Genomic DNA, 24,093 nt, shown 5'->3' with positions numbered 1-24,093 from the left:
CAGATGCGGAGCAAGCGAGAGAGAAAAGGCGAAGCATCACTTTAACTTCATTCAACTTTATCCAACGAACACTGGAACTCCAGCCGAACGTATTCTAAAACACACTCAGGATTTACTATCATTTGAACGAACGAGGGGTTTTGCAAAGGTTTTTTGTGTTGGGTCCCGTTTGACCATGGATTCAGTCGCACCTGGGAAAAAAAGGTAAACAAGCACCACTTTCTGCGTTTAGATGCGCTTGTGTTGGCATTAATATTGTTTCATTAACTCTTTTTTTTTCTCCTTTATTGCTTGTAGTTGCCGTCAATAGTCTCTCAATTTCCCCCTTATAACCTGTTGTTAGCCTACATTTATAATTCATACCTCCGTGTGAATGAAACCGCGACAAGTGTATTTATTTCACATATTTGCAGACTTTGCAAGATTTGTGCTTTAAAACGGACTGTAGAAACGGAAGATTTATAGAAAAAACAACATTGTTATAGAACATTGTTACGCGCTGAGGTTCCTGGAATAACAGATTTTTTCAATGAATCAGTTGAACCGGTTCACAAAACCGGTCTGAATGATTCGTTCAGACTGAATCGAACAAGCTGTTGTCGAGCCATGCATGAAGCTGCCTCACTCCAGTGAGAACGGTCTTTTTCGACATTTGATCTGATTCCGTGAGTGAGCTGAGTAGAAACTTGTAGAGTGAACTGAGGATTTGGCTTATTGCCCAACTTTAACTTCAGTAGCCGAATAGCAGAAATAAAAGGTACACAAAAAAAGGGTTCTTTGGCTTGTAACAGTAGCAGAACCCCTTTTAGTGCTAAATAGAACCTTTTTTATAGGGTTCCATATAGAACCATGCTTTGAAAAAGCTATATACGACCTTATTGGTGTTATAAATAACATTTTTAATGATAGTTTTTCATTAGTATATTTCATTAGTAATATTAGTATGTCAATATCATTCATATTATTATTATTTGTATATATTATTTATTAATATTGTTTTTTACCTCTCTATCTGCCAGGTTTTATAATATCTTGAAGTGTCTATTAGGGTTTTACATAAAATCAACAACAATAACAACAGCAACGTGTCAATTAGGTACTTTTTTTAATGACGTGAAATTGTAAAAATGACAGTGTTCTAACAACAGTTAATAGCAGAATACATTAATGAATGACAAATGACGTTGAACAAAGAAATAAAACAAAATAGAACATAAAATAGTGTACTGAAGACCTTCTATGATGCATTTAAGTTAATCATAATCTGTAGTTTGGTGTGATTGAATGGCAGTTTCTCTCTGCAGATGACGAGGTTGTAGGACGTGACAGCATCTGGAATGCACAATTGAGTTTAGATATACAGTTTGTCTCCTTTCATTTGTTTATGTGAAAACAATTGTTTATGAAGGCCAAAAGTAGTATGTGAGCACTTCACAATGTTAAAAGGAAAAATTAATATAAAGTCAAGGGATAACTGGGTATGTTTATGCATAAACCCTAGTAATAAAACATATCTAACAAAATGGACCAAAAATCCAATATCTTTGTTACTTACTTAGTGAAGAAGAGGAGAGTATCCTTAACTGAACAGAGCTGGTCACACTTACATGTTCTTAAACTAAAAATAGAAAAGACATAGGAAACCAATTAGCATTTGAAAGTTATAATTTATAGACATTTTAAGAAAGAAGTTATTTACCTGTTGAGAGTGTGTTGACAGTCTGTGCAGTTGGATGGCTGAGCTCCAGAAAATCAGTAATGAGGCATCTTAGTGTAGCCTCGGTTAGGGTTTTACATTGTAGGATGTGACAAGTTGGATGGCTGAGCTCCAGAAAATCAGTAATGAGGCATCTTAGAATGCAGCCCCGGTTAGGGTTTTACATTGTAGGATGTGACAGCATCTGAAATACACAATTAAGTTTAGAGTTACATTGTGTCCATGTGTTTGTGTAAAAACAATTATGTTTATGAAGGCCAAAAGCAAAAATGGACAGTTTGTGACCCCTTCACAATCTTAAAAGGAAAAAGTGATATAAAGTCATGGGATAGTTTTAATATTTATTGCGACTGGGTATGTTTATACATAAACCCAAGTAATAATTAAAAAAATCGTACAATATGAAGCCAGTTACATTTTTAAAGTTAAATTTGTATTTAAATTTTAAGAATGAAATCATTTACCTGTTGAGAGTGTGTTGACAGTCTGTGTAGTTGGATCACTGAACTCCAGAAAATCAGTAATGAGGAGCTTTGTCAGTTACAGATTTGAAAAACAAAAGGGTGGGAATAAAGAACCCTAAACTCTAACACAAAAAAAAAACATTTCAGCATGAAAGGGTTCTTCAGAATGCTATGGTTCTAAATAAAACCATTACTACATGTAAAGAACCGTCTTTTTTTAGAGTGTACAGTAGGCTACCTGAAATATGACTAGATTGTATGACAGTTTATCAACACATGTACAAGTCAGTTTTAATAAATCGCCCTTAATGAAAATGCAGATTATTTTTAGGTTTTAAGTAACTGTTTTTTAATGAGCTGAATCATGGCTTCAACAAACTGGAGACATAAATAAACAGCAATACATGGCCTTCCTGGAACATGTTTTATGGATGTTTAGGTACCAAGCGGTGATATAACCATGTCATAAAGTAAAGGAATTGCTGAATGAATCCGTTTTCAAAACGACTTCCCATCACTGACACTGATAAGATAATGGCCTTCTTTAAAGGCTAGAGAACTGAACTCTTTTTCACACCATTCACATTTTTGGTCCAAAAGAGATCTGAGTCTGGATTTGTCCAAGAAGATGTATTGCACATGCCGAGTGCCGAAGGATTTCTGATGAACCCGTTGAACCTCCATAGTGGGTTTGATTGATCATCTTTTCCTTTAAAAATCACCCAGGAGCCTTGCTGGACGATACAGCCTAGTGCCATTTAATTAAAAGCGGGGCTAAGTGCTTAAACCTATTCAAGAGCCAACATTTGAAGTATTATTTCCCTATTTTCAAATGGGTTAGTTTGGGTTCTTGCTGTGATATTCAATGCACTTTACACTACATTAGGCTGTTCATGTTTATATAATTAATTTTAATAGTTGAATGAATTACATTCAGTGTTGAATTACAAGTGACTTGTTTTGTTAAAATTAAATATGAAATGAATTTTATATTGTTATAGCACTATTCATGATTTACATTTAAAATGACTTTGTAACACATGTAAATTGTATTGTCACCCATTTTTAAATGTGCAAAGTCAAACACATGAAGGTTAGATCTTTGGTGTTTCTCTGCTCTCCTCTGAAAGCCAACTGTAGTGTTTTGCTCTGGATCAGCTGACACCTCTCCTCTTGGCTCTATGGTAAAGGTCCCCTGTGTGCTATCAGCTTGTGGCCTGTCGCTGCTGTCATTCGCAGGGGTGTAAAACGAAGCTGAGAAAGGTTAGGCTGCTTCTGCACTTATCAAACCAGCCATTCATCCTCTTAGAAACAGAATTCGTGAATAGAAGAGACTTTATTATCAGACAGCTGATGAAGAATGTTGACCTTTGCTTGAATAATGTCCTGCTTGCCATCTTGTCATGGTTCCTGTAACTGGCCCGCTATTGGAAGAAATTGTTTTCGTATGGATTTAATTAACAGGTCTGTGGTTATTGGACGCTCCTCAAATGGGTTATAATGTTTAATAACATATCAAAAGGATGCCAAGACATTCTAAATGTTGCATGAGAGCTTTAAAAGATAGGATAATGGCATTAACCTAGTTTCTATTCAAAAGCCAGCATGATCCTATATCGTGTCCTGTTAAACACACAACTTACTCGTACGCACAGAGAGCGTTTCTGCTCATGCTGTAAAGATGTGTTTAGAAAGAGAGTATTAAACATGATTCTCTCTTAAAACTGGTTATAAACACCAACATTGTTCATACTAATGGTTGAGGTAGCAAATGTAGTGGAGATGCATTAAACAGAGATGTCCTTGGTAAAATATTTAGACCATAGTAAGCGTGCCTTATATGTGTGTGTTATAAATAATGATTCACGTAGTCCCCTGCAGGAAGCAGTTTGTACTGGTCAGAAGGAGAGAAAACAGCGCAGGTTGACTGACAGAAAGCTTATTGGATCATTATTATTAAAACATGCTGAGGGGCACAGCTCGTCTCACAGAGGGGCCTGTGATCATGCTAAAGGCTCCGTCTGTCTGCTCTCCACAGTGTGGCTCAGCACATCTGAGACGACTTCTGGAATATTATATCAGAATTCAGATGGTAACTGCTTTTTTCATATATTAGATACCTTAGGCATCATTTTAGTTCAAAACAGCCTGTCTGAAAGCTTAACTGTGTGCTCATATGGTGTGTCAAGTGTCAGTTCAGTAACATTAGTTAATGCATAAGGAATCATGACCTATAATGGTATGTACTGTAATTCTACAGCATTTATTCATTTTGGTTCACGTTTTCACTACTAATACATTTTTAACATTTCAGTTTCATGAAATGTTCAGCTATTCAAGGTTAAACATTTTAGCTAATGCATTAACTAATGTTAACAAATTGAACCTTATTGCAAAGTGTTCAGCAACTTCCCTTGGGGCTATTTGTCGTCTATTATACTACACAATGCTTTGTTTGATGTTTTAATGTTCTCTCAGCAGGGGTTTGTGGTTGGCTCATTTTCCCACTGTGCTACTGTTGTGTTTTTGTGGGACTTTGTATTATCTCAAAACAGCATCTGTAATTTCCTACAGAGTGGCTGTATTGTAACTTACAGTAATCTACAGAACTACTTAAGACGTCCTACAGTATATCAGAACCTTTCAGAGTTTAGGTCAAAGATTTTGACAGATCATAAAAAAGGTGTCCACTGTTGCTCTTTCAGTGATGAACACTATATAGGGATACAGTAAGTTTATATATTTTTTCCAATAACCTATTACAGTATTAAAATGTGTTACTATTTTGTTTAAATAAAGAATAAAATGCTAAAAACTAAAATCGACTGATTTAAATGCATGGCAACATTAGAATGTACAGTATGGAAATTGGATATTGATTTTGAGATTTACTAAAGATTACATTTAACACTTATTAAAGAATCACTTTTAAGTGAGTGGTAGATGGTGATGTTAAAATATTTTGTTAAAATATCTTATGTTAAAATGTTAAAATATGGGAAATAAGCATGCACTATCAAATATCCAAAGTTGGCTGATATATACATGCAATATAATCTGAAACAAAAAACTCTTATTATCGATCACTAACTAATACTGACAAGATCACACACACTAACCTACACCAGGAGCCTGCATAATGTTGCATCATATAAAAAGCATGGCTACCATGTAGTCAAGGTCATTGTAGTGTGAAGGTTACTCAAATATGCTAATGATGGAAACGGATTAGTAATAGAGTTTCAATTGTGTACTCATTTGTGCTAAATATGTTTACTACATCTCAAGTACATACACAAAAATAGGACCTTAATGAATCTACATTTGTTTCATTGTATATTTGTAATTAGTGTGTTGAATGGGAAATGGACAGCGGAGCGACCGGAAGCTCTTGTGTGTTTGTCGGCACATGACTAATGTCTTTTTTGTCTTCACTGTTCTGTTGCATCTGAAACAACATTTGCAGATTTGAATCAGACAGGAAGAGGGGTGAGACGACTAAGTGGTTTCTCTAGCATTCGCTTTCGGGGCGATAGACTGGCCAGCATCCAGACGCTCTAACTGCACTGTATCAGCGTACAGACTTCAAAGTGAGCTCTCAGAGTTCAAGAGTGTTTTTGTGTGTAAGCTTTACATTCTCTAATGTATAGCTGTGTCTTGTCTCATGAGGGACCCAAGAGAAAGACAGAAAATACACACACACACACACAAACTGCAAAACTGTGTCACTTTTTTGTCCACTTGCAGACTGACAACACTAATATGAACAATTATATTGTAGAATGTCTGCTAACAACTGAATCTAGAAAAAAGTATGTATAACAAGGGGCCATTGAAATGTCTTAAAAAAAAAAAAAAAAGTCCAGTTAGTAAGTGGACAGGTTAAATTATTGAATAATTGTGAATGAATTAAATTTCAAATGTAATATAATCTAAAAAATCATAAAAAAATTAATTATGCATTTTCCCATTCCAGATTATTTTGTTGCACATTATATGCAGTTTTACAAATATCCATAAAGCTGAAAAATGATTTAATTTTTATTGTTATTTAATTTATCATTTAATTATTTTATTTAATGCTTAATGTAGTTAGTAATGTAGTGCGATTTTTAATTTTAATAACATAAAATTTAAAATGCTTGATAGATAAAACAAAAGAAAGTTTTTGAAAAGTATTGGATCTTTACTGCATAAAAAAACGAAGGCATTTTTATTTCATATTTGCACCATTAATAGTCAGTGACTTTTGTTCCTGAATGAAACAGTATTTTGAACAAATCGGTTGAGTGATTGATTCAATGACTCACTCATAAAGACAGTCACTTGTGTCCTTCCTGAATAAATCAGTTGAATGAATGAGTCAGGCTATGTGCAAGCACTAGTGCTCAATTTAGGCCTACGATTTATTGGTCAGATTCGATTTTTTTGTATGACTGTTCACATTATCATTTTTAAATGTGGCCAATATCAGATTCGAGTGTGAATGAATGACGTCCTAAACTGAACGGCATGCGCATTGCGCAATAGAATGATAACAAGATGGTATGAAGCACGCTGTCATCCGGAAGTAAACACGGAGACCACTGAAGTAAGCATTTACACGTTCATTTATAAGCTGATGTGCCGTGTAAGCCAGCAAATTTGTGAGCAGGCACTAAGGAGGACGAAGATGAGGAGCAAGAGAGCAAGTTTTTAAATATTTATGGTAGGGATGCACCGATGAGCTCCTGTACTCGTACTCGTTAAAATGCCCCATACCAAACGCTGATACCACAGCATGTGATAAGTGCCATATTCAGACAAAGAAACACCGACAACAGACAGCAGAATAGAGTTATGATTAAGGATGTCTACGAAGTATATATGAATATAATGTTAAACATTCAGTATTAATGCCTGGATAGCTGATGTGCGCAAGCTGATAAGCAAAGCACGATGAGTGGATTGAGCGCGCAGCGGCGCAGATGCGCGAGCTTGTCGGGTGAATATACCTTTCTCTCAGACATCACTGGAAAGTTTGTAGTTCAGTCGGATATGTCAAAAACAAGTAAGTAAAACAATGCACAAGTTACTTAACGGTAAGCAGAGAGAGAGAGAGAGAGCGCACTTCTGTTGTGTGATCTTTGATGTTCGCTCACTTAGCACACGCATCATTTGGATTAAAACTAAATCGTAAAAATAAGACCATTTATAGGGGCATTCACTATAAACATAATTTATTTTCAACCTTAGGCATACACGACTTTATGGGGAAAGTGAATCTAGCAGCCAGTGTAAAATGCGCTAGGCTGTACTATTCTGCATCAAAACAAATACGTGCACGCGTTGTGCGTGTTTTGCTTGCTTGAGTGTTTCTGCCACTTCTATTTCTGAAAATATCACAGGAGATTTATAACGACTGGTTATTACAGCAAAGCACGTGATTACAGTACTAAGCCGCTGCAATGGAGCAGCTCTAATGCTATTAAATTAAAGATGTACCATAGAGCAAAAAAATTAACAGTGAAAGTAACAAAAACTTGTAAAATACATTTTAATGGGCATAATTAAGTGTGAAAATAACCGAAGGATATACAGTCAAACCAAAAATTATTTAGAGTCCAGATATAATTTTTGATTTTTTTTTTTTTTTTTACTAGTGGGTGCAAGTGAGTATAGCAAAATAAAGTAAACTGTGACAAATTATACCCAAAATTTCTTCATACAGTGGACTACCAGTAAAACTAATACAAATTTGGAACCAAAAATTATTCAGACAGAGTCTGGAAAAAAGAAAAAAAGGAAGTTCAGGTTTGCATGAAGCTGGGTGACAGCATGCCCAGGAGACTACAGGCTGTCATTAAGGCTAAGTATTGATAATTGTGTAAATTTTGGTTTGATTGTATCTATTTGATAAATGAAGTTAACCAACTAACATTATACATACTCTTTTGGTTTCTGTACCCAATATTTACAAAATGAACAAATGCAATAAAAAGATCGGTATCGGTAGTCTGTATCGGCAAGTACCAAAAATAAAAGTATCGGTATCAGGCAAGTACTGGAAAAAGTGGCATCAGTGCATCCCTAATTTATGGTACGACCCTGTAAGTTTAGCTTTTTATAGAGCTGTCACTGTAATACACAGTAAAACAACATCGCTTCTCTCTTTACTGACTGCCTCCGCAACTTTCTGTCATATTTACTGATCAAGTAATTACTGGTATGTATGTAAAATCATTGAAGTGACTCCTGTCAGCGGGGAATTATGACGAATATCGATCTAGAGTGACGTAAAAGTCACATGAGTTCTGTTTTGACCATTCAGACTGCGGTCACATTGCAAAACAGATTTAGGACCACATATGAAAGTGGCACAAATCAAAATAAAAAAAGATCATATTGCATTTGGTTTGTGCTGTTCACACTGTCAATGAAACAGAAAGATCTGAGTCACATATGAGCAAAAAAGAAATTGGATTTGGGCCACATTTTCCTGCAGTAGAAACCTCACCTCAGTGACTGACTCATAAACACAATCACTTGTTGCCACCTACTGGCGTAAAGATGTAACCTGCAGACAGAGTCATTGATAAATACCACCACAAATTAGATCTACTGTAGATAATTGTAAACATTTTAGTGGCAGTAAAATAATTTTACCTGGCATGTAGAAAACTGATGGCAAAAAAAGTTTTTAGAATAAAAATATGCTTTTCACTTTTCTCATGTGCATCTGTCAATCACAGGCAGCTGTATATGATGCACCGTATTTAAATGTGTAAGCACATAGCAAAATTGGGCCCACTGACATGTTATCTCAGCACCCAGATGCTCAGACAAAAAGATTACCATTACACCCACAAGTATGTGAAGTTGGCATCAAACTGAATGTGACCTTCAAACTTGTCAAATGTATAAAAACATATAAAAGCTTACAAACTCATACATCCCTGTTTTAAAAAAAAGCATATGCTGGTTAGGTATGTTTTGAAGCTGGTTTGAGCTGGTTTAAGCTGGTCCTTAGCTGGTTATGTGCTGGTCCTAAGCAACTAGCTCCAGGACCAGCTTAGGACCAGCACATGACTATCTTAAACCAGCTCATAACCAGCTTAAACCAGGTGTCATGCTTCAAAACATACCTAACCAGTCTATGCTGTTTTTTTCAACAGGGATATATTATATATTATATATATTGAATCATGAGAAGCCACATTGTCAAATCATTCAAAAATTAGACATATATATCATATGTGAATTGTGGCTTCTCATGATTCAAATCTGGAGAAAGAGACAGAGTGGAAATTTAAATCAAGCAGAATTAATTAAACAGTGTTGACATCTCTGACTAGTTTTGTCCACGGATGTTTTATGAGCTCTTGGTTTTCCATATTTGCCCTGAGGACAGCTCACAGCAAACATCATGATGCCAGGAACTGTACAGTAGGATCTTTGTGTGTGTGAATGTGGTTTTGCCTGCCGTGTCTCCATCGAGTCTCTGTTAATAAGGCGACTGTCTTCAGTTTAGGAGAACTGCCCTGATTGATCCTACATAACACAAAATTACACAGCACTCCACAATACAGATTCACACATTATAATACATTATTGTTTGTTTATTGTTTATCCAAAACAGAAGCCCTAGAATGTAATATCATCTCATGTTGTCAATATTTTTTCAGCATTCTGAGTTTGCTTGCTCGACTGCACCTTTGCTTAATGTTTGCTGACTTATACACTGTGAAACTTATGTGTGCATTTTAAACCTCTATGATGGGTTTTTCATAGCGTACAGGTATGTATTGCTGAAGGCATTGACAGCACAGCTCCTTATTATGGATTATATTTGTGTATGTGTTCATTATAGGGTGAGTTCAGAGCGAAGGAAGGAGAAATCCAGAGATGCGGCGCGTTGTCGGAGAGGAAAAGAGTCAGAGGTGTTTTATGAACTGGCCAGAGAACTGCCCCTCCCCCACAGTGTCACCTCTAACCTGGATAAAGCATCGGTCATGAGACTCGCACTCAGTTACCTGCGCCTGCGTAAACTACTGAACACAGGTGAGAGAGATGGGACAAATTTTAGGCGAGTTTCATTTGGTAGATCTGCTGTGTTTGTTACAGACAGCATGTGTTCATTCTTATCTCCCTTTAGATGTACTGGACGTGGAGTCTGAATTAGACTCTCAGTGGAACAGTTCATATCTCAAAGCTCTGGACGGGTTTCTCATGGTTCTTTCTGCTGATGGCGACATCGTCTACCTGCCAGAGAGTGTCAGCAAGTGTCTGGGCCTTCCTCAGGTGAGTTCCAACTCACATTGAAAGTCTTTTTTTGTACTAGTTTCAAAACATGAACTGACAATAATTAGATTTGATTATGATCATTGTTATGAATGTTACAATGCATCAACAACATTATGAAAATCGTCTCAATTCAGTTTGACATATATATCCTTCAGAAATAATTTGAATATGCTGATTTGTTACTCGAAAAACATTTCTTATTACTATCAATATTGAAAACAGTTATTCTGCGTAATATTTTAATGAAAACCTTGATACTTTTTTTTCAGGATTCATTGAGGAGTAGAAAGTATCTTTGCTGTCACTTTTGGTCAATTGAATATGTCTTTGCTGAATAAAAGCATTTTTTTCTTTTTTTAAATCTTACTGACTCCAAACTTTTGAACAGTATTGCATGAGTAACGGTTTGAATAGTTTGGACAGTAAAAGTAAAACAATACGCCAGGTTTTACAATTGCAGGCTTAATAATAATATTTTGGGTAAGAAATTGGGTATTATTGTAGTAATTGTACACATTGGGTATTATTGTAGCAGTTGTAATCAGTTATTACATTTCATTGTAAAATGCAAACTGTCTGATGTCAAATTGAATCACTAATGTGGCTATGGATATGTATCCAGGTCATAGAAATTTGAATAATAACATGATTAATGTATATTAAACCATTATTTCCCCTGTAGATCGACCTTACTGGATACAGTGTGTTTGAGTATACTCATCCATGTGACCATGAGGAGCTCAGAGAAATGCTGGCACACAGGACTGGTAATATTCTCTCTTTTTCTTTTTCTTTTTCTTTTTCTTTTTCTTTCTCTGTCTCAGTCACAATCATGATCACTCACGCTCATCTCTCTCCCTTTTCCCACATTTAGGTCTGTCTAAGAAAGCAAAGGAGCAGCACACAAACAGAAGTTTTCTGTTGAGGATGAAATGTACACTGACAAGCAGAGGGCGCACTGTCAATGTCAAATCTGCCTCCTGGAAGGTACCACCCCTTACTTGTGCTTCACTTTTGACCATGTGACTGCTCGTCACTCTGAAAGCATCTACACAGTGAAACTGGATCCATATTTATCCCTATCAGCCTCTCTTTCTGACAGGTGCTGCGCTGTTCGGGCCATATCCACACAACAGATGGCATCAAGAAGGGTGTGTGTGAGGAAAAAAATGTGTGTTCAGCGTACCTGGTGCTCATCTGTGAGTCTATTCCCCACCCGGCGAACATTGAGGCTCCTCTGGATTCTAGAACATTTCTCAGCCGCCACACTTTAGATATGCGCTTCACCTATTGCGATGAGAGGTAAAGTCCCAGCACATCTAAGTGCTGTACAATAACACCTGCCCCGCTCAGTACAAAATTCAGTGCTTATATGCTGACGGCAGCAACATCTGACTCTAACATCTGAGCAACATTTTTTATAGGGTGGACACTTTAAGTCATACTTAAAATTTCTGAAGTTCATTGCATAGATCTGGGGGTATTTTTTTTACTTTTTGATGCCATGGACCCCCAAATATGATGATCTTCCTCTTCCTAAAATATAAAGGCAGCTTTATATATATATATATATACAACCTCTGTGAGAAAAATACTAAGCATGAAATATAAAGACAACTTTTTGTTTCTAAAATTAATTATTTTATGCTCTCTAGTCCAAATCTTTAGGCTCAGTAAGAAATTAAGAAATTGTTTGAAAGAAATTAAATGATGTAAGAACCAAAGACTCCTAAATTCTGTTCTTTTGAACTTTCTATTCATGTAAATATTTTCAAAATATTATTTTAAATAGTATTAGATTTAATACAGTGAAAATGAAAGCTTTAAAGACTTTAAGACTTTAAAAACATAAAAAAATCTTACTGACCCCAAACTATTGAAAGGTAGTGTATATATTTTTATATTATATTATTTAAATTATTGTATTTATTTTTAAAGCTTTCCTTGTGTCTGTATTAAACCTAAAGCTATTTAAAATATTATTTTGAAAATATTTACATTCTATTAAGTTTACAGCATGTCTTTTTTTCTGCAGATTATTATCAGTATTATCAGATGTATAAACCTTTTTTAAAAAAAGATTTTGTGTGCATTTATTACTTTTAAAAACTAAGACTGTCTGTAGAATAAAATAATTATGAATAATGTCATTATTTCAAACTAGAAAGAATAAAAATAATAACAAAATGAAAATTCTGTTAAATTTAGTTTGTACTATATTCAGTGAAGAACTTTCCTCAAAATCTTCAGAATCATGTGAAGTGGGTTCAATTCAATTCAATTCAAGTTTATTTGTATAGTGATTTTTACGATACAAATCGTTGCAAAGCAACTTTACAGAAAATTAAGTTTCTACAATATTTAGTGGTAGCTTATCAGTAGTGACCGTCAGTTTATGTGCATATGGCAGAAATGTACGGAAAAATCAATTAAACACGTAATCAAACAGACGATGAACATTATTAACAGCAATTATTAAATGATGCAATCAAACTTATAGCAAAATTTCAGGTCATCTGGGCATTTTGCCTACTCTTTCAAGACTAATAAATATTTGGACTTAATATTTAGCAAGGAAGTATGCATGTTCAGATGCTGAGAGAGTCTGTGGACTGAATATCCGGACTTATGGCCTGGATTTCTTCGCCATCTAGTGGTAACTTGTGAAAAGCGCAGCATTACAGAACTTGCAACTTGTGTGTTTGCAGGATCACAGAGCTGTTGGGTTTTGATCCAGTGGATCTGTTGCACCATTCTGTGTATGAATACTATCACGCGCTGGATTCTGACCACATGACCAAAGCACACCACAACTGTAAGGTCATATAAATGCAGTTCACTTACATAAATCTAAATGAAGATATATCATATTGCTTTATATATTTCTCTCTTTGCAGTGTTTGTGAAGGGACAAGTATGTACTGGACAGTACCGGCTGCTGGCTAAAGCAGGAGGGTTTGCTTGGGCAGAGACTCAAGCCACTGTGATCTATAACAGTAAAAACTCCCAGCCACAGTGTGTGGTCTGTGTTAACTACATCCTCAGGTGGGACTTCACACACTAAGTGTGCATTAAAATGCGTGTGTCGACCTGAATACCAATATGTGCTTGTTTGTATAAGTGGCATTATTTTCATTCTTTCTTACTCTGCAGTGGCATTGAACAGCCCAAACAAATCCTGTCCCTTCAACAAACCAACAGCACAAAATTAAAACAGGAACGGGAAGAACACCATGAGGAGTCACTCGGGACTGAAGTGACTGTGGCAGAGTTGAAAGAGGAGGCAAAGACAAAGGATGAGAAGAAAGAAGAGTGCGTGAGAGAGGAGCTACACGATAGCCTGAAGGGGAAGCCAGAGGCACTGACTGTAGTAGACCCTGTCCTCGCACTGGATATCACCAGCACAGGTTTGAACGCCACAATGACTTATCTAAATCAGATTTATTAGTTGATCTTGACATGAGACCATCAATTATGGACGTTTCAGGGCCATTCACACAATTTCAGCCTGCAGTAAATTCTGTGTCTTTTCATATTTTATCTATACAAAATCAGCCATATAAAATGGTATTTGTTATGATAATATTTTAATTTATTATAGTAGTTTTACAGTTTAGTGCACCTTGTTATTTTTATTTTATTTTTTTTACATATAATGACTAATGAAACAGAAGTCTCTCACATTCACAGATAATAGCTTACTTCAGTATTGCAAAATAAATGGATACAGTATGCAGCAATATTTCAATTTAGGCAAACAGTCATATGCTACATTGTTGTTATGTGACCTCCCAGCATTTCATCATTAAAGCAAGTTGCATCAAAAGTGTTTATTTTACAATTTTAAGCCGATTTTATATATTAAAAAAATTCCTACTTTTTGGCAGCATAATCAAATAATGAATCAAGAAAGAGGTTCATCCTGATGATCCTAATGTTTGACCTCCAACATTAAACATCTTCAAGAAAAAAGGATTGGCTTTGATTAAACTACAGTTCCAGACTCTTGTCTTTTTGAATAATACTATAACTCACTGTTCTTAAAACAAGAAACATTATTAAGCAGTATAAACATTATTAATGTGAATGGCTCACAATTAATTAATATATGAATTGTATATATATTTTGACTATTTATAAGAAAGCACGGATGATTTTAACATCATTATGTTAATTTCTTGCAGACTCTGTAATCTCTGTGTTGACAGAAATTCCTCTCTACAATGATGTTATGTTGCCCTCTTCAAGTGCCCTGCTACCCCTCTCACCCCTCTCTCCTCCCTACTCCTCCCTAAATTATGATGATGCCTCCACAGCCCATCTACAACCTGACGACTTCCCCTTCCCACAATCTTTGGCTCCTGATTCTTCCAGATCCCAGGTCGAATCTAGTCAAAAATGACAGTGCATTTCCTCATACTTTACAAATGTTTTGATATGCTTTTTCTAGTTTACTCTTTATAAAGTGTGCATATTTTATGTGACTTTGGATTGGTTGTTTGTTCATGTTCAGGTTGATCTCCTTGTGGATTCAGAATTAAGTGACCAGCTAAAACCGGATCATGTGGAAAGACTATTTTCCATGGATATAGAGGCCAAAACACCCTTTAATACACAGGTAGATGACTCACATGTCAGATCCACACAGATGTCAGTATATAAGTCCATGATGAACATAACAACCAACATAACATAAAAATGTACTGCACCCTTATGTGTTCATTTAGTGCTGTTACTTATGATGATTTTTTAGGGAGTGGGTTTGGACCTGGAGTTGTTAGCTCCATACATTCCCATGGATGATGATTTCCAGCTGCGGACTGTTTCTCCAGCTGAGTCGATGTGTTCCAGCCCAGGTTCAGTGCTTGAACTGACCCCCTCCAGCAGCACACAAACTGCCCCTGCTCTCCCAGCAGCCCCTCTAGACTTAGTGTCCTGTGACACCGTTCCACAGAACATTAGAACCACAAAGCAGGGCAACAGCAGGTGAGACTTCATCTACAGATAGACACACTTTGTTGATCAGATTTGTGCTGCAAACAAACGCTTAACAGATGAACAAATAAATACAGTTATTAAAGAACAATCTGTTTTCTGTTGCCTTCCTCTTTCTGTCTCTTTTCCTGTTTCTTTCTGTAACTCTCTAGAGAAATTATTCAAGACAGCGATATTTCTTCTAAATGTCAGACAAACCCAAAGCTACTCAAGAGGAAACTGGAGACCATACCTTTGTCTGAAGCAATAAGGCTGGTATGCCTGAACTTTAGTGTGTATTAATGCATACCTCTCTTGAATACTTGATTCTGAGTGGTCATTCACTTCAATGTCCTATCTTTGTTTATAAAACAGATAGTTCCTTGATTGTGATTGGCAGAACCTCGCCATTGTAAAATACTCTTTAAACATACACCTCATGACCTCATTACATCTGAAATGAAAATTTGCTGAGAATCACCCTCAGGTCATCCAAAAGCTAGATGAGTTTTTTGTTTTTTTTCATCAGAACAGATTTGGAGAAGTTTAGCATTACATCACTTGCTGGATGTAATGGATCCTCTGCAGTGAATGGATTCTGTCAGAATGACAGTCCAAATAGCTGATGAAAACATCACAATGATTCACAATTAAATGATTAGTTCACTTCCAGAATAAAAATTTCCTGATAATTTCCTCACCCCCATGTCATCCAAGATGTTCATGTCTTTCTTTCTTCAGTCGCAAAGAAATTAAGGTTTTTGAGGAAAACATTCCAGGACTTTTCTTCATATAATGGACTTCAATGGTGGCCAATGGGCTGAAGGTCCGAATTGCAGTTTCAATGCAGCTTCAAAGGGATCTACATGATCCCAGCCGAGGAATTAAGTGTCTTATCTAGTGAAATGATTGGTCATTTAAAAAAAATATGTATATACTTTTTTTTAACCACAAATGCTCATCTTGCACTAGCTCGACTTCACACATTACATAGTCACGTTGGAAAGGTCACGCGTGATGTAGCGGAACCCAGTGTTTAAAAAGCGAAAGTGCAAAGAAAGTCAAATGCCCTTTACAAAAAAAGGTAAAATAACGATGTAGTTGGAGGAGAAAATGAGTTTTTCGCCCTACCCTACCTTTTTGAACCGGAGTACACAGATGAAGAGCTAACCGTGCGTGACCTTTCCAACGTGATTATGTAATGAGTGAATTTGTGGACGCGCATCGATGAGCATTTGTGGTTAAAAAGTATATACATTTTTTTTTAGAAAATGACAGATCATTTAGCTAGATAAGACCCTTATTCCTTGGGTGGGATCGTGTAGAATCCTTTGAAGCTACAATTTGGACCTTCAACCCGTTGGCCACCATTGAAGTCCATTACATGAAGAAAAATCCTGGAACATTTTCCTCAAAAACCTTAATTTCTTTTCAACTGAAGACAGAAAGACATGAACATCTTGGATGACATGGGGCGAGTAAATTATCAGGAAATTTTTTAACTTTTTTATTATTATTTTTTTTTTTAAACTAATCCTTTATTTCACATGGCTCCAGTCCATCAATTAACATCTTATGAAGTGAAAAGCTGCATGTTTGTAAGAAATAAAATCCATCAGAACGTTTTAACTTCAAACTGTCACTTCCAGCTAAATTACCTCCTCTATGTATAAAATAGCTTTCATCAGTGAAAAAGTTGTCTGGAGAGAAATATGCACAGATCAAGCACTGTTTACAAGTAAAAACAATCCAAATAAGTTTCTAAACAAATATGTTGGTGGATTTTGATGTGAGAGGACAACAGGACATAGGCTTTTTCACTTAAGGAAGTGTTAATATGGATTATGAACTGGTATTTTCACCAGAAGGAACAGTTTAAAGTTAAGACGGCTTAATGATAGATTTGCTTATTACAAACACACAGCTTTTTGCCCCACAGGGCGTTAATTGATGGACACGAGTCGTACATTAGTGTCCAAATGTTTATTTGTTTGGTAATAAGTCATGTTCTAAGCAGAATAATGCGCAGTCAGCTGGGCATTATAGCAAAGTAAACCCCATTCGGGTGTTTAAATCAGACATTCAGACAAATAAATACACTCATCTACAATTAATAGTAGGCCTAAATGATTGTTATATTTTATTCATGTGTGCAAGGAGAGTTTATGAGTGACTGTTGATGGTGTTTTCTCCCAGGGTTCTGTGCTGCAGGTGGTGAATGATTTTCCAGAGAAAAGGATCAGAAAATCAGATGCTTCATCATCAGAAGGGCTTCCTCATGCCACGATACTGTTGCTGCCATCTGGTATGTCACCATGGAGACCACAAGTCAGTGTGTGAAACCTTTGTGAATATTGGGAGATCAGTTGTGTTTTTATGGTTGTACAGTGACTAATTGCTCTTTCTCTGTTTTTTTACACAGATGTTGCGAGTAGGTTATTGAGCAGATCAGAGGGTGGAGCCATAATGATGCCCCTCCCCCAGCTTACCCGTTACGACTGTGAGGTAAATGCACCTGTGACTGGGCGGCAGCACCTGCTACAGGGGGAGGAGCTATTGTGTGCCTTGGACTTACTTATTTAAAAAAAAAAGCCATACTTGTGTTTTCCCATGATTACGGAGATATTAGTGGCATTATGGATGAACTTCCATCACAAAGAAACAGTGGTGAGCAATCAAAACAGCTGGGATGCTTCTGCTTCTAATGAGTAGATGGTAAATACAAGCTGGACATAAAAAAGCAAAAACTAATAAATAATAATCAATGGTGGAAAAACATAATTTGTAGAGCAGTTATCAGCTGTGCTCTTACAGGTTAGAAATACGCACAGAGAAGATAATATATATATTCTATTCTATATAAGATTGTATTGTGTGACAACTGCAAAGATTATTCTTGCACAAATGACATGAATTTACCTGCAGCTTTCAGATAATGTTATTTTGTTAGCATTGCTGTTTTTATAATTACTTTCAAGGTATGTCTAAGTGTTTTCTTTGTTCAGGTCTCTATGTGTCCCACATGAAAACATGGATATAAATGTGTAAATGTTGTGAAATGTCTAAAGTGGCTGTTATTTTAATATGTTCGATATACAGGTGCATCTCAATAAATTAGAATGTCGTGGAAAAGTTCATTTATTTCAGTAATTCAACTCAAATTGTGAAACTCGTGTATTAAATAAATTCAGTGCACACAGACTGAAGTAGTTCAAGTCTTTGGTTCTTTTAATTGTGATGATTTTGGCTCACATTTAACAAAAACCCACCAATTCACTATCTCAACAAATTAGAATACTTCATAAGACCAATAAAAAAATCTTTTTTAGTGAATTGTTGACCTTCTGGAAAGTATGTTAATTTACTGTACATGTACTCAATACTTGGTAGGGGCTCCTTTTGCTTTAATTACTGCCTCAATTCGGCGTGGCATGGAGGTGATCAGTTTGTGGCACTGCTGAGGTGGTATGGAAGCCCAGGTTTCTTTGACAGTGGCCTTCAGCTCATCTGCATTTTTTGGTCTCTTGTTTCTCATTTTCCTCTTGACAATACCCCATAGATTCTCTATGGGGTTCAGGTCTGGTGAGTTTGCTGGCCAGTCAAGCACACCAACACCATGGTCATTTAACCAACTTTTGGTGCTTTTGGCAGTGCGGGCAGGTGCCAAATCCTGCTGGAAAATGAAATCAGCATCTTCAAAAAGCTGGTCAGCAGAAGGAAGCATGAAGTGCTCCAAAATGTATTGATAAACGGGTGCAGTGACGTTGGTTTTCAAAAACACAATGGACCAACACCAGCAGATGACATTGCACCCCAAATCATCACAGACTGTGGAAACTTAACACTGGACTTCAAGCAACTTGGGCTATGAGCTTCTCCACCCTTCCTCCAGACTCTAGGACCTTGGTTTCCAAATGAAATACAAAACTTGCTCTCATCTGAAAAGAGGACTTTGGACCACTGGGCAACAGTCCAGTTCTTCTTCTCCTTAGCCCAGGTAAGACGCCTCTGACGTTGTCTGTGGTTCAGTAGTGGCTTAACAAGAGGAATACGACAACTGTAGCCAAATTCCTTGACACGTCTGTGTGTGGTGGCTCTTGATGCCACCACACATCACTCTTCACTTGTCAGGAAACCTTTGCAGGTGTTTTGTGTTGATTAGCTGATTGGCATGTCACCATATTCTAATTTGTTGAGATGGTGAATCGGTGGGTTTTTGTTAAATGTGAGCCAAAATCATCACAATTAAAAGAACCAAAGACTTAAACTACTTCAGTCTGTGTGCATTGAATTTATTTCATACACGAGTTTCACAATTTGAGTTGAATTACTGAAATAAATGAACTTTTCCACGACATTCTAATTTATTGAAATGCACCTGTATTCTACAGCATTTGAGAGTAGTCAGCATTGGTTGAGCGATCCACATTACTACCTAAAACTACCTTAATGTGGAAAGTATTACTCACTGTTATTATTATTGTTAGAGATTTCTACTTAGTTAAATCTCTAAATATATCTAGGGCATTGACAAGTTAAAATGTTCTCTAGTGTTCCCTATGAGTTATCCGTGTTACATTAACAGTGGCATATAGGAGGCATAAGATATTGTACAATGCCTAGTGTGTGAGCTTTGCCGCTGTGTGTTTTTCATGTCTTGTCACGTTGTCTTTAGGAGTCTTTCAATTGTAATGTCTGTGACAAATAAAAAAGGTTTTTCAACAACATTCAGCTTTAGATATCAATGTACGGTTTTAATTTAAAGCCTTCAAAAATAAATTAATTAATAAAAAATAGCCCATTCATACGTTTGGGGTCAGTAAACCTTTAAACGTTTTTTATACTCACCAAGACTGCATATATTTGATCAAATTTTGTGAAATGTTATTGCAATTTAACAATTAACTGCTTTCTACTTACCCCACATGATCCTTCCAAAATCTTTCTGATATGCTGATTTGTTGCTCAGCATATCAGAAATATTTCTTATTATTATCAACATTGTTGATGCTGCTTGATATTTTTATAGAAACTTTTTTCAGGATTCTTTACCAGTTCAAAAGAATGACATTTATTATAAATAAACATTTTATACATTATAGTTCACTTCAATGGGTATACAACGATATATACAAAAGGTTTAAAATATAAGGTGTAGCTTAATTGTAAAGTGCAATGAAGTCATATACAGAGTGGAGAAAAATATAAAATGATGTAGAGTTTAACATTGAAGTAAATAAAACACAGTTGCATTCACATAATTAAATTGGCAATTAGAAGAGCACATTAGAAGAAAAAATAATTAAGAATATTTAACCCCAAAACAAAACGACAAAGAAGCTGAGATGATAACTGAAACCCAGATCAAACTACTCTGTTTTCAAAAACATGCTTAAAAGATTTATTGTTATACTATACTATATAAACTTAAATGCTGACTTAAATGCTGTAAGAACGGTAAGCTGAAGTAAATGGGGAAAAAAATCCATTATTGAAAATCTTATTGTTTCTATAATTAAATCCATTGTCAAACTTTGACCTTTACTGGACAGTAATTTGACACGTTTTATGTGTAAAACATTTTGGTGGTGCAGTGCACTCAACACAACCCTAAACTGATTTAAAGTGCATATGAATATTTAGTTTAAGTCTTTAAATTTTTTACTGCAGTATACATGGAACAGTTCCTATATGTAAACACTTAAATACCTTAGTCTAGAAACAAATCATAGTTTAAACAAATGTAATTTCACCTATTATTGTGTTAGGCCTTTTTCCATTCTCTACACCACTAAACCAAACCCTTCTGTATATAAACAGTACATTCACAAATGAGTCAAGAGCATCTGTAACAGTATGCATGTGTATGTGCTCAACACAACACAGAACAAGAACTGTATTTAATTACTGGTGGCCTTGCCAAAGGACTTACTTCATCGCTCAGGACGCTGCATGGGCTCTTTATGTGCCGTGCGAGACACACATACACACAAAACCTCAGAAGGTCCCTTCCACATTTCTGTGGGAAAATACTTACTCGTGGCGAATGGCTTTATTCCTTGGTAACATTATACACAGCATTTTGTATCTATGTCTGTCATCCAGGTTGAGTGAATGGCCCTCATTGAATTAGAGGGAAAATCCCATGATTCTTGCTTTTGTTGCTATGGAGAGGGCTGTTCTCAGTTTCTATGGACTGTTGCACTTTAATCAAACACCGACCAGTTTTCTGGAGGCAGGAAAAGGACTGTTTTTCTATTTAACAGTTTGTTCTCATAAACATGTTCAGCAAGGCTGATCGTTCACAATAAAGACCATCTTTCCTCAGCAGGTTTGTTAGTGTACACTTAAAAAAAATGGTATAGAAACAATTTTCACTCCCATATTGCTATTTGCTAGTAAATTTATCAAACAAGTACAAAGAAACAAAAAGTAATACATTGAATTAAATGTTACATGTTTCAGTAGAAAAACTGAAATATTATTTTCTTGTAAAACATACTCCTATAATCGTTGTTGTATTTACAACTTCGAAAAATCATTTTTAAAATATATGACTGATTGTTGTTCAACTGAACTGCTGCGTTCTGCATTGGCTGATATTATAAAACAGTTCTTCACTGTTTGTATCACTTTTTTTTACAGTGACTCTTGCAGGTCACATTATTACACCAGCGGGTGGTGAAGAGGGACTGCCTTTATGAGTGAGTCACTGAATCATTCACTCAAACGATTCTTCCAAAGCACAATTCACTCACAAATGCAACAAGTGACTGGCTTTGTTTGTGAGTCACTGAATCATTCACTCAATCGATTTGTTCAAATAAAGAACGAACTACCAGTAGGCTACTATGTTGCTTGGAGAAGCGGCTGATTCTGCTGTGGCTTGGCTGTGGCTGAGACAAAGTGGCAATATAACATAAGTTGCTTGATATTATTGCTTCTTATTTATTGAATTGTTGTATGAAATAAAAATATCACACATGGGTTGAATGATCCATGGTAAAAACATTTTTTAAATTTTTGCTACTTTTGTCTGTGTATGGATATGAAGTGACATGCAATTTCCTGCGAAATCCATCCCGACAGCTCTAAAAGTTTTATCAAAGTGTGTTAAAACGGTTTTAAAGATGGATTTTATGCACTCTCTCATTAATCAACATTAATTATACAGTGTAGCTTTAAATAGCTTGATGAACCGTGGACAGTTTCAGAGTTTCAGTTTGAGTGATTCAGAATGCAAAGTGATCCCACATCAATACATTACAAGATCTGCTGAAAGGCTGGAAAAAGGAACAGCAAACACACACAATCTCACAAATGGGTCTAATGCAGTTGATGACTTCACATGGTATACCGTTCAAATGCTAAGCGAAAGCATGTGTAATGGACTGAAGATGTCTATCTCTTCCACAGCTTTTCCAGCGGACAGCCAGAAGGCCTGTTTTCACTTATGTCTGTTAAACACACCCACACATCACTCTTCTTCCACGGGCCCATACACGCACAATCATTCACACTCAAGTATATACACACACACAACTATTTGTCCTCAAAGGACCTGTTATAAAACCCCTCTACATGTGAAAGCTTTACTGTTTTCCATGGACACACACCAACAGAAAAACCTCATATATCCACCTGGCCACACACAAACACAGCGAAGATGTGTAATAAATCAGATCTCTTTCTCTCTCCATATCTACATCATTCATCCCTTTGTATCTAACCTATTCCTCCTTGGAGGAAAATTGTATTGCTCAGAGTTTGCTCTTTCATAGTTCAGGAAACATAATTGAATTCGCCCAAAACTTTTTTTCAGTATAAAGTCGACTCAAATGGTTCTCTTAACACCTTAGGATAAATAAAATTGTCACAAATGAGACACTGTTGAACTGTATGCGTTATGCAACATATTGAAATCTCTGACCTCTGGTTCTTCTGAAACGTGAGATTATGGGGTATTTTAGTTGATAGAAAATGTTTTGTTGCAGTTTCCCTCCAGGACAGCAGGGGGCGTCAACTTACTGTCTGATCTACACAGATTATAGTCAGTCTTGAAAGACCAAAGTGAGAAAAAACAAAACATGTTTTAACTGAAATAACTGGACTAAACCTTGACCTTCAGCACAAGGCCTCATATAACTGTACGATCTATTGCTCTAATTATGAGTGTGAGAAAAAAGCTGGAAACATTGTGCTCAAGTCTTGTGTTAGCATATGTTGCATTTAGATTTTCCTTAGATTCCCCCCCGCCCCAGACCAGTGTGGTGTGATTTATCAGATGCAGCCGAGTTAAACTCATAAAAGCTCTTTGTCACTTAATTAGTAACTGAATATAATGTTCCACTTTCTTTTAACAGCAACTGGCCTTGACTCGATGAACTACAGATGGAAAGAGCAGCCGATGGAGGTCTGTTAAATAAGTAACAACTCAACTGGTATATTTAACTTAGAATTGAGTTTTTGTGCTGAAGAAGAAGAGAGAACATTAATATTCAACCACACAATTATACATCAAACATACATTAAATGTTTTATGCAGTTTTATTATGCTTTAAATTCTCTGTTCTCTGTTTTTTGTACATTGATATACAGTAGTATCCGATGAACTGATTGTTATCACTTTAACTAATAAAATCCAAGGCAAAATAC

General features: G+C 36.0%; 1 protein-coding gene across 3 annotated transcripts; it reads left to right on the top strand.

The window, feature by feature from the left end:
* LOC107548618 (hypoxia-inducible factor 1-alpha-like) lies at nt 1–23,922 on the top strand. 3 transcript variants are annotated; one of them, XM_016229378.1, is made up of 15 exons: nt 1–204; nt 10,031–10,221; nt 10,316–10,461; nt 11,147–11,231; nt 11,339–11,451; nt 11,567–11,766; nt 13,173–13,279; nt 13,362–13,509; nt 13,618–13,871; nt 14,649–14,845; nt 14,978–15,082; nt 15,218–15,450; nt 15,612–15,714; nt 17,635–17,743; nt 17,861–18,530. In XM_016229378.1, the coding sequence occupies exons 1-15, from the start codon at nt 176–178 to the stop codon at nt 18,019–18,021; spliced, it is 2,181 nt and encodes a 726-aa protein (XP_016084864.1). In that variant the 5' UTR covers nt 1–175; the 3' UTR covers nt 18,022–18,530. The 3 variants fall into 3 exon arrangements, with proteins under 3 accessions (XP_016084864.1, XP_016084866.1, XP_016084863.1); XM_016229380.1 differs by lacking the exon at nt 1–204 and adding an exon at nt 23,802–23,922 and having other exon boundaries at nt 9,947–10,221; nt 17,861–17,943; XM_016229377.1 differs by lacking the exon at nt 1–204 and having other exon boundaries at nt 9,947–10,221.
* The last annotated feature ends 171 nt before the right edge of the window (nt 23,923–24,093 follow it).

The sequence above is a fragment of the Sinocyclocheilus grahami genome, unplaced genomic scaffold (genome assembly GCF_001515645.1).
Source record: "Sinocyclocheilus grahami isolate Dianchi unplaced genomic scaffold, SAMN03320097.WGS_v1.1 scaffold351.1, whole genome shotgun sequence".
NCBI classification, from domain to species: domain Eukaryota; kingdom Metazoa; phylum Chordata; class Actinopteri; order Cypriniformes; family Cyprinidae; genus Sinocyclocheilus; species Sinocyclocheilus grahami.
The sequence above is the reverse complement of the archived record's forward strand: the minus strand, read 5'-3'. Positions and strand labels throughout refer to the sequence as shown.